The 12,179-nt window shown below is 44.0% G+C and overlaps 1 protein-coding gene across 1 annotated transcript in view; it reads right to left on the bottom strand.

Annotated features, from left to right (window-relative positions):
- The window catches only part of LOC143109333 (exostosin-1), a 246,452-nt gene extending 235,106 nt beyond the window's left edge, over positions 1 to 11,346 (bottom strand). Inside the window, exons 1-2 of the mRNA XM_076271986.1 lie at positions 10,177 to 11,346; positions 8,573 to 9,699 (exon numbers count right to left, since the gene is read on the bottom strand). Of these exons, the coding sequence (XP_076128101.1) occupies positions 8,573 to 9,549 (977 nt within the window). The 5' untranslated portion in view covers positions 9,550 to 9,699; positions 10,177 to 11,346. The remainder of the gene's footprint in view (positions 1 to 8,572; positions 9,700 to 10,176) is intronic.
- Positions 11,347 to 12,179: the final 833 nt, after the last annotated feature.

Genomic DNA, 12,179 nt, shown 5'->3' with positions numbered 1-12,179 from the left:
CTTACAGCTAACATCACCTCACCATCCGCTAGCTGCCTGTGTCCTGAATACACTGTAAAAAAATGTGATCTCTGTGGACAACTCAGGCTGCAAAAACAACCACAAAACAACTTGGGCAAACCTTGGGGGAGGGGGAGGAAGTAGCGAGCTAGCTTTCTGTTTTGTTTGAACGCCAACAGAGGTGACGTTACCCAGCATCGCTTAGAGCGCCTTTAAAAGATGTTTTAACATGCATCCATAATGCAGTAACTCAAAGCAGATTAAAGGGAATTATGGGAGTTATTATGGGAATTATCATCTGGTGGGTATGTGCACAGCTTTCACAGACCAACTCATGTAGGCGGGAGGTCACAAAGGTCATTACTTTCTCACATCATTCAGACACATTCACGGGTGACTAAAAACACTAGTCGATGCCGGACGGAGGCTGGAGTCAACCAGTCATGGACAAAATGGCTAAAGGCCAAAAGTGCTAGATATTCCTATGTATGGAAGTACCTCCCCACAGAACTGTTCCACAGTGACATGCAAGGTGTGTACAGCTCTATTAAAGGACAATAAGAACATGTCTGCTAAAAAAACAATATAAATATGACACACCCACTGCCAACAGTTAACACTAGCTAGCACCAGCACTGCACTGGAATGACTAGTCAGCAAGTTGACAACTATTATGAAAAACTTGCCAACTAGTAAAAATCAATTGTCATAAACTCCCTATGGGTCACTATTCATGTATAATTTCAATTATTATTTGGAAGTAAATCTGAAGTGGAAATTATATAAATTAGTTAGTCTGTCTTCACAATAAAACATAAGCAATAGTCAGCCACTGGGGAGAGTGGCATGGGCTTAGCATTTCTGATTAAGCAAAACAAACCAACAAAAAATTCTGTCAAATACTTCCTGTGGATCATTTATAATATTCCATTTTTTAATTAGAAACAAACAGCAATAAATCCCCTTGGATTAAATTGCTTCATCACAAATCACGACATATTAAACCCATAAAGGAAGATTCATTTGCAGAGAGCCACAGACACAATGAAGGCAGGATAACAACAAATCCCTGGCAAACAGCAACTGGAACCAACAGCCACACTTAAGCAATAGAAAAAGTCTGTGGTCTTCTCCAATAACCAGCGTTTTTCATTAGTCATCTGAGCAAGAGCGCAGTCGAAACTTACAGTATGAATCCCCACTGTTTGTATTTCAGTTGGAACAGATGTACAGCTATTCGCTACTGTGCTCAGTAACGTTTGGTAGAACACATGCCCAATAAAACTCTACATTTAATATATTGAACATGCATGTGGTTTAAGGTAGTCCCAGCGAATGTACTTGGAAGTCCACCTGAGAGATTGATTTTTTTCTCCCTCTCTACCCTAAACAAACAGACGGAAGACTGGTGCACCACCTGCAAACTTACATCAGTCGAGTGTGTATCCGATGTACTAAGTGGAGGGAAATGCGACGATCCCTGACACCCTCTTGAACATTCCATTGCAGCGATTTGATGAATCAAATTTGACAGGGCAAATAAAGTGCAGTTTTATTCATGGGAGTGTCACTCTTCATAAAACATGCTGTAAAGATGATTGACCCAGCCGTCTCTGGAATAGCGTGTCTGTGGGGATAGCGAGAGAGAGTGAAGTGAGTGAGTGAGTGAGTGAGTGAGTGAGTGTGTGTGTGTGTGAGTGTGTGTGTGTGTGTGTGTGTGAGTATGTGTGCGTGTGTGAGTATGTGTGCGTGTGTGTGTGTGTGTGTGTGTGTGAGACTGTGGTTGGGGGGGTGGGTGGGTGTTCAAATGCTGGTCCCTGCGCTTCCTGGAGGGAACAAGACACTCAAAACACCCGGGAGCCTCAAACCCTACAGTAGCATCCTCCGCTCTGCCTCTCTCTCTCTCTCTCTCTCCTCCAGCATCGATCGCGTGCGTTAGCCGTGGCCCCACACCGCCGCGAGGATCACGGCTGGAGGATGAGGGAGGAGGTGGGGGTGGAGTAAACATTTCCCCGGAGAGGTGTAGAATCTTCTGCTGCTCCACACGACCACTGACTGAGGCACAGCACACGACTTTGATGACTGGTGCATTTGTGACATCATGACCCCCTCCCCCACACACACACTCACACACACACACACTCACACACTCACACACACACACACTCACACACACACACACTCACACACACTCTTTTTTGTTCCAGTGCAGTAAAGTAAAGGCTTTAGCAGAGAGGCACTCTCACCTCAAGAGTGGGACAAGCGCAAGGTTTTAATGGGCTTTGATGTGGGTCCTCCGCTGTCGAGTGTTGCTTTGCCTCTCCGCGACTCCTTCTCTCTCTCTCTCTCTCTCCCCCCACCCTCTCTCTCTCTCTCTTTCTCTCAGACAGCGCTGAGATAATGAAAAGACTCTCCAAAAGAGCATCAGAGGTGTCTAGGCACAGTAGGAGCACACAGCTGATTTTTAAATACGCGTGCATCAGAAATGCGCTCCCTGGGAAACTGCAATTAGCCAGAACTTCTGCTCGGTCCAGAGAAGTTCAAATTGTCTTCGAGAAAGCAAACTTTGATGCGCATGGAAGTACTAACCTTATTATGATCATTCACGATTCCTGTTATTCCAAAACTCTGACTTGTGGTAGGCACGTGCAACATGGTGCCAATCACACTTCTACTCATTTCTATTCATTGAGCTAATAGAGTCTGACTGTGCCAAATCTGGAATTCTGACCTAACCATCCAGGGTGCAATTGACTTTTGATCGTCACATGCATGCAATGGAGGTGTGATGGAAGAGGTGTGACCACCCGGTTGCGGTCACCACGGGCCATGCTTCTGCAATCCCTAATCACTCGGCAACCTCTAGCCTAGGGTTTCTCAACGGGGGCCTGGGGGGCGTTCATACAACCTAGGGGGGCGCTTCGCGGCTTAACAGTTCAATAACCAATAAAAATGTACACAATTCACTGTGACGTCTTCATCTTTAATAAAACAACACAAACAAACATGGTGGATAGCAAGAAAAAGTGCTGACAGTATAATGCAAATTACATCAATTATGGATTTATTCCATACAGTATATATATGGATTTATGATCACATTTTGTCGAATGAGTCCATGAAACCCTCGCGGTTACAGGAACATTTAATTCAAAAACATCCCGACAAAGCATCCAAAGATCCGGCCTACTTCAAGTCTCTGAGGGATCAGCATTCAAGGCGTCCTACCATCAACACCCTGTTTGCCCGGAATGTCAATCAAAGTGAGAACGGGTTGGTGGCGTCTTATAATATTGCTATTAGTGTTTTTTTTTTACCCAACCAGTCTCCTATTGCTTCTAACAGTGGGCTAAATCTGCTTAATAATAAAATAGGCTCATAGGGACATTTTCTTATAATTCCAGAAGAAACCAAAACAGCACAGAAATGGGCTCGTTTTTTTATTTAAGCAATATAGCATGAGTGTGAGTGGCCTATAGCCTACCCAGGGGTGTAGTTTTTTTTTTTATTGTATGTGTGTGTGTGTGGGGGGGGGGGGGGGGCCTGAAGATCAAAGTAAGGTCAGGGGGCGTTTGCTCAAAAAAGGTTGAGAACCACTGCTCTAGCCAATAGAGGGAGAATGCATTATCCTCACGGATACAACATTTTATTATTTAAAAATAATAACTGAACTAAGCCAGTACTTTCACTGAAATGTTCTTCAGTCAACAATAAGGTCAATACACAATATCTTTACTGTAGCAGAGCATAAACAGAGCAATTACTAAATAAACTTTAATGATTTCACAACTGTGTGCTATTCTTTTTCACTGCATTACAATGAATAAATGAATTCTGAGGGGCACATCAGATAGATTTCATTCTGATCTCATGCATACCTTCTGAAGTGTCTCTAAAAATGGATAAATAAATGCATAAAAAGAATAACAATAAATAAATGACACTGACATCCAACACAGAGGAGTCTTGTGATTGATCTTAGCTTGCTCACCTCCGTGTGAACAGCTCAATCATGGACACCAGGACTGTCGGAGGCCACCCACAGGCAGCTCTCAAACTCACTGCACTGTACATCCACAACAAGTGTGGTAACGTCTTTACTATGAAAAGCGTCCAGGAAGTACGCACATCCAAGGAATCTGAACTATGGGTGCTGGGCCAAAACTATAGTAATAACTATATTACTTTACATTTAGCAGACACTTCTTGACCAAAGTGACTTACATATGTCAGCTATATTACAAGGGACCACATTGTCCCCGGAGCAACTTGGTGTTAAGTGCCTTGCTCAAGGTGGAAGCCGGGTATTGAACCGACAACTTTCAGGCTACTGCACGCTAGCCCAGCTCCTTAACCACTACACTACCACCGCCCACAGATTATATAGTGGAGCATTGGTGTGCAGACTATTTATAATTAAAACGTCATTACTGTGGCTAGCGGATTTCAATGCTCGCGGTTGTGCAATCTCACTGATGAGGTGATGTTTTAATAATATTTCAAAACGAATGTCTACCTCAAAAGGGTACTGGCTGTGAGTGCAAGGGGTTATAGTGGTTTATGAAAATGATACCTGGATAGGTGTCCTCTAAAAGCATCAAGCTAAGGCTTTTACATAATGCATCTGACCCAACTAATCACACACACACACACACACACACACACAAAAGCTACGCAATTCATGTCAGAGTTGCATATTGAAGCTGGGTTTTCATCTCCCAGAGGTGAGGGGGCTGAGCCAAATATCAGAGTTCCTAGCGCCCCCTAGCTATGAAAGAGGAATTGCTGTACTCATCTCTGTACAAAATGTAACCCTTATCACTCTGCTCTACCACTAAAACTGGCTTCAATCAATACTGTGTTTTATTGTTTTAAATTGTGGGGAAAATGCATCCACAATGTTTCCAGAACAAAGAATAAGCTGGTAAAGCTTTGTTAAATACACTGGAAACAAATCTGGAGAAAATCAGTTAGTGACTACCAAAAGCCAACCTTTGTGGAACTATTCATTTGAAGCCCATGGATAGGGACGTAATTATAGTTACTAGTGAACTGACTCAGAGCAGTTGACAAGTTCCAATCCCCAAAACAAGATGCACCGTCACCATCAGTGCTTTATCAAGATGGCATTCCTTGAAGTAAAAGTATTTCATAGCTAAAAGCACTGTTTGACTCAAACTCATTTTTGCACTACACATCTGCTACAATTATAAAACCCCTTAAGTACTAATCATTTTTCCTAAATTTTGCAAGAATTAAACAATGAAATTGTAACTTCATGAGTTCAAAACACTGAGCTTCTCATATCAAGTGCTGAGAGTGGGGCATCTGAAAGTATCAACAAAGGCTTCTTTTCTTGTCCTCTCACTGTGACTTAGCTGTTGTTGAAAACCAGACATTTAGCTGAAAATGTAATGTGCTCTTCATTTCATCACCATTTCTGAAGAGAACTCTTTCAGGCTTGCTCCATGTGTCTTTAGAAGTCACTATTGGTGTGATGCATCTCCACTGCTGGAGCTTTAGCAAGCTGTAAGAATTCACATTATCTGTCTGAAGGTTTGGCCAGATTGAACATAGATAACAGGAACCTACATCTGATTGGATACTGAATAAGACACATCCATAAGTAGATATATTTATGCTCTTTTTCATCAAGGACAATGTCAGAGCCTAGTTAAACAGCGAATACTCAGCAAGTCTGCTTGTTAAAAATGGGATTTACTATAATTACATGACAGATATTCTCTCCGTGGGTCTCTCTCTCCCTCTCACTCTCTTCTCCACATCTCAATTATCTCGTGCAACATTTCATAGATTAACTTCCTGTATGTCACGAACAAAAAAGGGAATGGTGTTATGTATTAATTTCCTCAGCTGAGCCACAGGAAGCCTTTTGCCACAGTTGGTCCAGATTATAGTGGGGAGTCAACAGTGTACAGGAAGCCGAATTTAATTATTCCGACTTCCACAATCCAATCCACATACTGTGAGTCATGGACAGACACTGCTCTGCATGTCGACAGCTCATAAATCTCTCGCAGGCCACGAGCTGGCAGTCCACATAAATCTCTGCCATTAGTTCAATTCATCTTGTGCCCAATTTTCCAAGACAAACTAGATGACCAGCACACTTTCGATCTACGGAAGCACAAAAACTCGGCCGGGCCAGTTCACAGTTCGTCTGATCATCTGACCACACATCTGTGGCCTCTGTCATTCAGAAGCATGTTTTCATGTACATTATATCCAATCAGGAAGCACCTGAATCTTTGGCCCTTTTAATGCTATGTTATAAAAATCTCCTCTTAGGATGATAAACAAATGAAAACAATTCAATGCATCATGAACATAACATGCGTTGTCAGTATTGGGCCCCTGTTCACCTGGATAGTATAGACTGCGTACACAAACACGTGCGATCCGAAGACCATTTCCGTGGCACAGAAAACAACACTGTAGGTAATTTGGAGACAAACAAAAACAAAGTCAACATTTTGTTGAGTATTACGCTAAAATACTCCAATTCATTTAATTTTTTTAATTAACTAACTGCATTGGTTTTGAGCGTTTCAATTGGAAACCCTCTAGGAACAGGTTATAATGGTCTGTAGGAGGGATGGTAGCACTATGAGTCAAATCTGCCTGTAACACCTCCAGCACAGCATAGCATGAGGCATATGATCCCGACCAGTATTCAGAGCCTCAGCTTCATCTAACTAAGGGCCAATTATCGACTAGTTCTGCTACTTCACAATCTCCCGCTATTTATTTGAACTGCAAGCCTCTCTTGGTCAGAACCTTTCACTTACACACTGATGCTTCGACAAAAATGTTGTCACTGCACCGGACAGATGGATCGTTCCAACCTTTCATCTGAATTGCGCGCTAACCACACAAAAGGACTCATGTATTCCATACCGTAAGGTGCGCTCACATTCGTCTATGCAGCTGAGTGAAAAAAAGGTTTGCTCTGAATTGTTGAGTATGACAAATGATCTGTAGGTGGGGGGAGGGGGGGTCTAACACTGGCTGACATTCAGCTGTGATAGGTGTTCCCCATCACCAGAGTATCAAAGGAGTCCTTTTCCAGACACTCAGACAGTCTTATAACACAACTACAAAACCCCCTGAAGCTTTTTCCACTTTACAGAGGACACCCCCACCCCCCCCCCCCCAACACACACACACACACCCACACACACACGCACACACAACACACACACACACACACACACACACACACACACACACACACACACCACACACATTCCCCTACAGAAACAATCCAATCATTTCACAGGGAGCACCTGTGGGATTTCACAGCCAGCAAACAATGGCTTTGACTGAAAAAACAGGGCTGCCTGGAATGCCAGTTAAAAAACCTGGGACTGGGCATTATCAGAGATGACACTGTCTTGTGTCCACAAACAGGGCTGCGCCGCAAGCAAGAGGGGGGTCGGGGGCAGCCCAGCGGCACAGAACAAATGGCAGCAGCGCTACACAATGGAGGCCGGCTCTTCCCATGTGGTCCCAGGTTAAATGAGGCAAGTTTGAGGCATCACATGGTTCCGTTGAGGATTACTGGATTATGCAAGTTACCGTTTGGTGCGCTCACGGAAAAAAGGGAAGTCATCATAGCGGAGGAATGTGATTTCTGCAAAGAGTTACAGTCACAATGAGTTATGATCCTCAACCCAGTACCGAGGCAGATCCCAATTCAAAACAGAGACTGCCTTTTATTGCCCTTCAAATCGAAACATCAAGGGCTCTAAAATAACTGCCATCACCAGAGAGATCTGCCATACACAAACCATTGCAGTTATCTGTTACTGATGTTAAGTCAGCCGCAAAGCATTTTCTTTGACAGTCTGATAATCACATTCTAACATTGCTGTATGTGTCTGAATAGAAGCATCCAGGATCTAGTGACTGGAGCGTTTCAAGTAAAGTCTTCCATTCTGTGAACTTCTGCTGACAAACTACTTTTATTTGCAGGCTTCCAATCCTGCTCTTTTTGCAGCTTTGTGGCCTGTAGTGTTGAAGCGCAAAGCTTTCTCCCAGTCTGAACAAAGGAACCAAAGGATCATGTTGCCTTCAGAAGTGTTCCCAGGATGATTCCTAACCGTGGTATTCTTGAAGACGGGCATCTTTCAACTTTTCAAGCTTCACAGAAGCTTGCTATGTGCCTCTTTGTAAGAAGTAGGTGTATGTGACACAGTTACATGAATCTCTCACCTCGATGATTAAAACCTCCAAACAGCAGCTTGTGTATGCAAATAAGCTGGCAAATGCAACATCATATTGCCTTCAGGCATAATGTGCTGTTTTCAAAGTGAAAGTGTAGGCTACTGCAGATGTAGGCCCACTGAAATGTAAAAATCTTTGCACTTTCTGAAGAGTTATGCAGGTCTCAAGTTCACCATTACCAACCAACCAAAACAAAACAACCTTGGAGCCAAACAATGATCATGGTGATTCGAAGGCTGCAGCTGGCTACATTTTAATACACACACAAAAAACAACCAAGCAAGAACTTCAGCCAACATAACAGAAAGCAAAATAAGGTTCTTACTTTGAGTATTCTTCGTTGTCCCTGTCGCATCGGCCATCTTTATGTTTCTCCCAGTCTTTCCCATGCTTGCAGGTAGTCAATAAAATGATATCATCTCCATTGTGAATGTGGTAGAGAGCATTTCTGGTCTCAGAGCCAATACCAGTGAGATACCTCTTCCCTTTAAAAACAAGCAAATATTTCCTCGATGGTGGAACATTATTGAGTGTCAAATAACCCTTGTCCCCTCCTTTCTGGGCATGGTCTTTTGAAAAAAGCGGAATGGACACATCAAAGTGTGGCCTGAAATTATCCATATCAATGCTGGCCTTGGCTAACATCGCCTGGCCAATATCAAAGCCCAGCTCCTCTGTGTAGTCAGGCCAGGTGCCAGAGTACAGGTTGAAAATGAGATGGTTCCTTCCTTCGTTCCACAAAGGAAGGCTCTGGATTTTGGCCTTGACGTTGTGGACATACTGAGCCGAGAGCTGGTCCCTATCCAGTGTGTCAATGCTCAGCACAAACAGGCATGCCTCCTGCGGATCTGTGGTGTAGAACCGGGAGTCCTCGATGGCCGTCAGGATCTTCTGGTAGCTCTCGGAGATCTTCTCGCCATTGGCGGGCGGGTACAGGTACACCTTGAAGCCCCTCTCGCAGCGGGCGAAGTCGAAGCAGGTGTCCATGCGGCAGCGACGGCTCTTGTAGATGTTGTTGCGGATCTCCCGTCGCTCGCGCGGGGAGGAGTGCTGGTGGATGACCACGGGGCTGCTGTCCTCCTCCTGCTCCACCCCATCCAGGTAGGTGCCCAGCGAGTGGCCCCACTCAGGCCAGCGCTGCCTGGGCAGTCTGGAACCCCCACCGTGGGCACCGTGGGCCACCGCGTACAGCTGCTGGTGGCTCGGCTGGTGAAACTCCCCGATCTGCAGTCCCCACAAGTAGGCAAGCAGAAGAAGACAGGCCCCCAGAGACACCAGCAGGTACCTCTTCTTGGCCTGCATGTGTGCAAGAGGGGCTGGCGGTGGTGGTGATGGGAAGGAAGGAGAAGCAGGAAGGAAGGGGAGCTGGGTCCTCTTCTAGCCCACTGCACAAGCACTCATACCAGGAGGCGCATGCTTTCAGATAAGGGCTCCCTGGATGCAGAAAAGCAACTGCAGAGGGAAACACACACACACACACAGCTCTTGAGACGTTGGTGTCCAATTTCATATAAAAGACATTTGACAGTAAATGGAATTCATAAATTAGTCATGAATACTCTTTATAACAAAATGTTCATTAGTATGTACAGTCAATACTTATTTAAAGTGCACTCTAGCAAGGAAGTATAAAATAGAAATAACAGAATAATGTAGGTTTTTTCTATGCTAATAATGTAGGGTTTTTTTCTATGCTAATAATGTAGGTTTTTTCTATGCTAATTCATTTTCTATGCGAATATTTGTGTGAATCAGGGGTAACACTCCTTTATATATAACAGCACTTACACACAGCCCCATCGTGAACCGGATGGAATATGACATTGAATATGAGGGGTTGTCAGTAACATTAATTATTCATCCTGTAGCACTTTTATGTCTACTGCTTGCATTACTGACTAGGTTTCAGCTACCCTCAGGTTACTGTACCTTTCCTGAAACACCTGTGGGAGCATCCGTCGGTGAATGACGTTTGAGGAGACTCCAAAGAAAATGAACTAGATCCATATGACAGGGTTGAACTAATTCTTCTTCCGAAATCTGGAATTCATTTTACCTTGTCAGAGTAGCAGTACAGTCGGTAAGCATAAAAGTTACTTTTCTGTTGATCAAGTGTTACTGTTTTACTGCCGTATGCTTGTACTCCATTGCACAGGCTTGTCATCCACTTTCAGTGATAACTATATGTCTTTTGATGACAGCACTTGATTGACATGACATTCATCTGCGCGAAAGAAACCAGAATGTTGCCGTTCCATACCACATCCAGTTGAATACTTTGAACTGTCTGCAGTGCTTGCACTACCTCCGATGTCGTTGAGATGATGTCCAAGAGCTTTATCCAAAATACCGCCTTCTTGATCAGGAATGCATCAAATGGCCACGTCGTTCCGAAAGACAAACATTTCCATTCTCTTTGCCACACACCATGTGTTGTCATCTGTTTGTGCGTCCATGTTCATGAAACTTTCAGACATGTTACGTTATCCACGAAACAGTTCGCTGTCGTTATGACACGTGAACACTGAATATCTTGACAACGTTATATTTCACATTTATTGTAACAACAGGCATACCTAGACGTAACATTAGATGTGTGTGCAATCAGTTCCGTGCACTGTGGCTTGAGTGTTTTTTGGCACTGTCACTTCATTACCGCGAAATCTGAGATCGTCTCCATTACTGGGAGCTCGGGCGCTTCTAAGAGAGCGGTCTGTAAGGCGCATATATGCATTTTCATCATAACATATTAGAGAATAAATTCCTGATCTATATCTTAAAACTGCGAAACTGTTCTTGTAGTGCCACGGTGGCATAAACCCCTAAACGCGTTTGGCGTGTTCCTCATGGTCCCACTTGTTCGCCTGCGTCCATTAGGTACTTGAGGGGAAAGTTAACGGTGTTGATGTCACCTGAGCGACACCCGTCTCCAGCCTTTCAGTCCTATCCATGATCAACCAGCAAGTCCGCTTGACATGCCCATACATGCAAGAAAATGCAAGGACCTTAAAGAACGCCTGTTGATGTTTAATCCAGGTAGACCAGGCTATGTTCCTTTACAGTCCGACTGTTCTGAATACGGGTCCAGATGAGTTTGTGAATCCGCGCAGCATCCCTCTTTACTCCCATTCAGAGCCAGAGCACCATGCGATGAAACCTCCCACAACGCGAGGCTGCGCCTCCACTCCCCGTTATTGGTAGAGGATGCTCGGTGAGCGATGGTAATGGGTGAAGGGCGCGTCGATCATTTAGGGAGGCGTAGGCTGCATCGAACACTTGGGTTAGAAAGCCTGCGGCCACAAGTTAACAGGGGACGCTGACCACGTCTTCTTTGAACTGGTGACAGTATCACAACCATGTGTTTAGCTATGTATGCAGAGGGAAGAGCCTCTTGGATCTTTTTAAAAAAAAATCCAATGTGAGTTATGCATACATACTTACAACCTAGCATACTCACAAATTTTAAAGCGCGCATACTTAAAACAACGAAAACTAACGTTTTGGTGCCTCCTGCCTGGTAGGCTACGTGGTTTGCTTCTGATAATAACAGAACAGCCATGTTTGTCACCACTGCAGCTGCCTTACAGGACCTTGCCTACCTGACGAAAAGTCTTAAAATGGCATTTGAAAAACAGCTGTCAGAAGGTTCATAAAGGGTGCACTCCTAGGGCAACGGATTGTTCCACTGTCAGAAGAAAGGGCGACAATTAAGTAGCCTACAATTAGGCCTACGGGGTTGTCTTGACGGGAAAACCCAATCCCCTATTCGACATGCTGTCGTAAATGCTTAAATGTTATTGTCTATTTGTTTGTTTCAAGAAGTCAACTTACTTTTTTGCATAGATCATATGTAAGAAATAGGTTTGCAAGGGTTCACATCCTTATTTCATCAGCAATATACTTTAGGCTACGAGTACTAATTGTTTATATCT

This window comes from Alosa pseudoharengus, unplaced genomic scaffold (assembly GCF_046254945.1).
Source record: "Alosa pseudoharengus isolate Yale_2024_CS ecotype anadromous, Long Island Sound unplaced genomic scaffold, YU_APseudo_1.1 YU_APseudo_1.1_scf_7, whole genome shotgun sequence".
Lineage (NCBI taxonomy): Eukaryota > Metazoa > Chordata > Actinopteri > Clupeiformes > Clupeidae > Alosa > Alosa pseudoharengus.
Note: the sequence above shows the minus strand (reverse complement) of the source record. Positions and strands in the feature narration are given on the sequence as shown.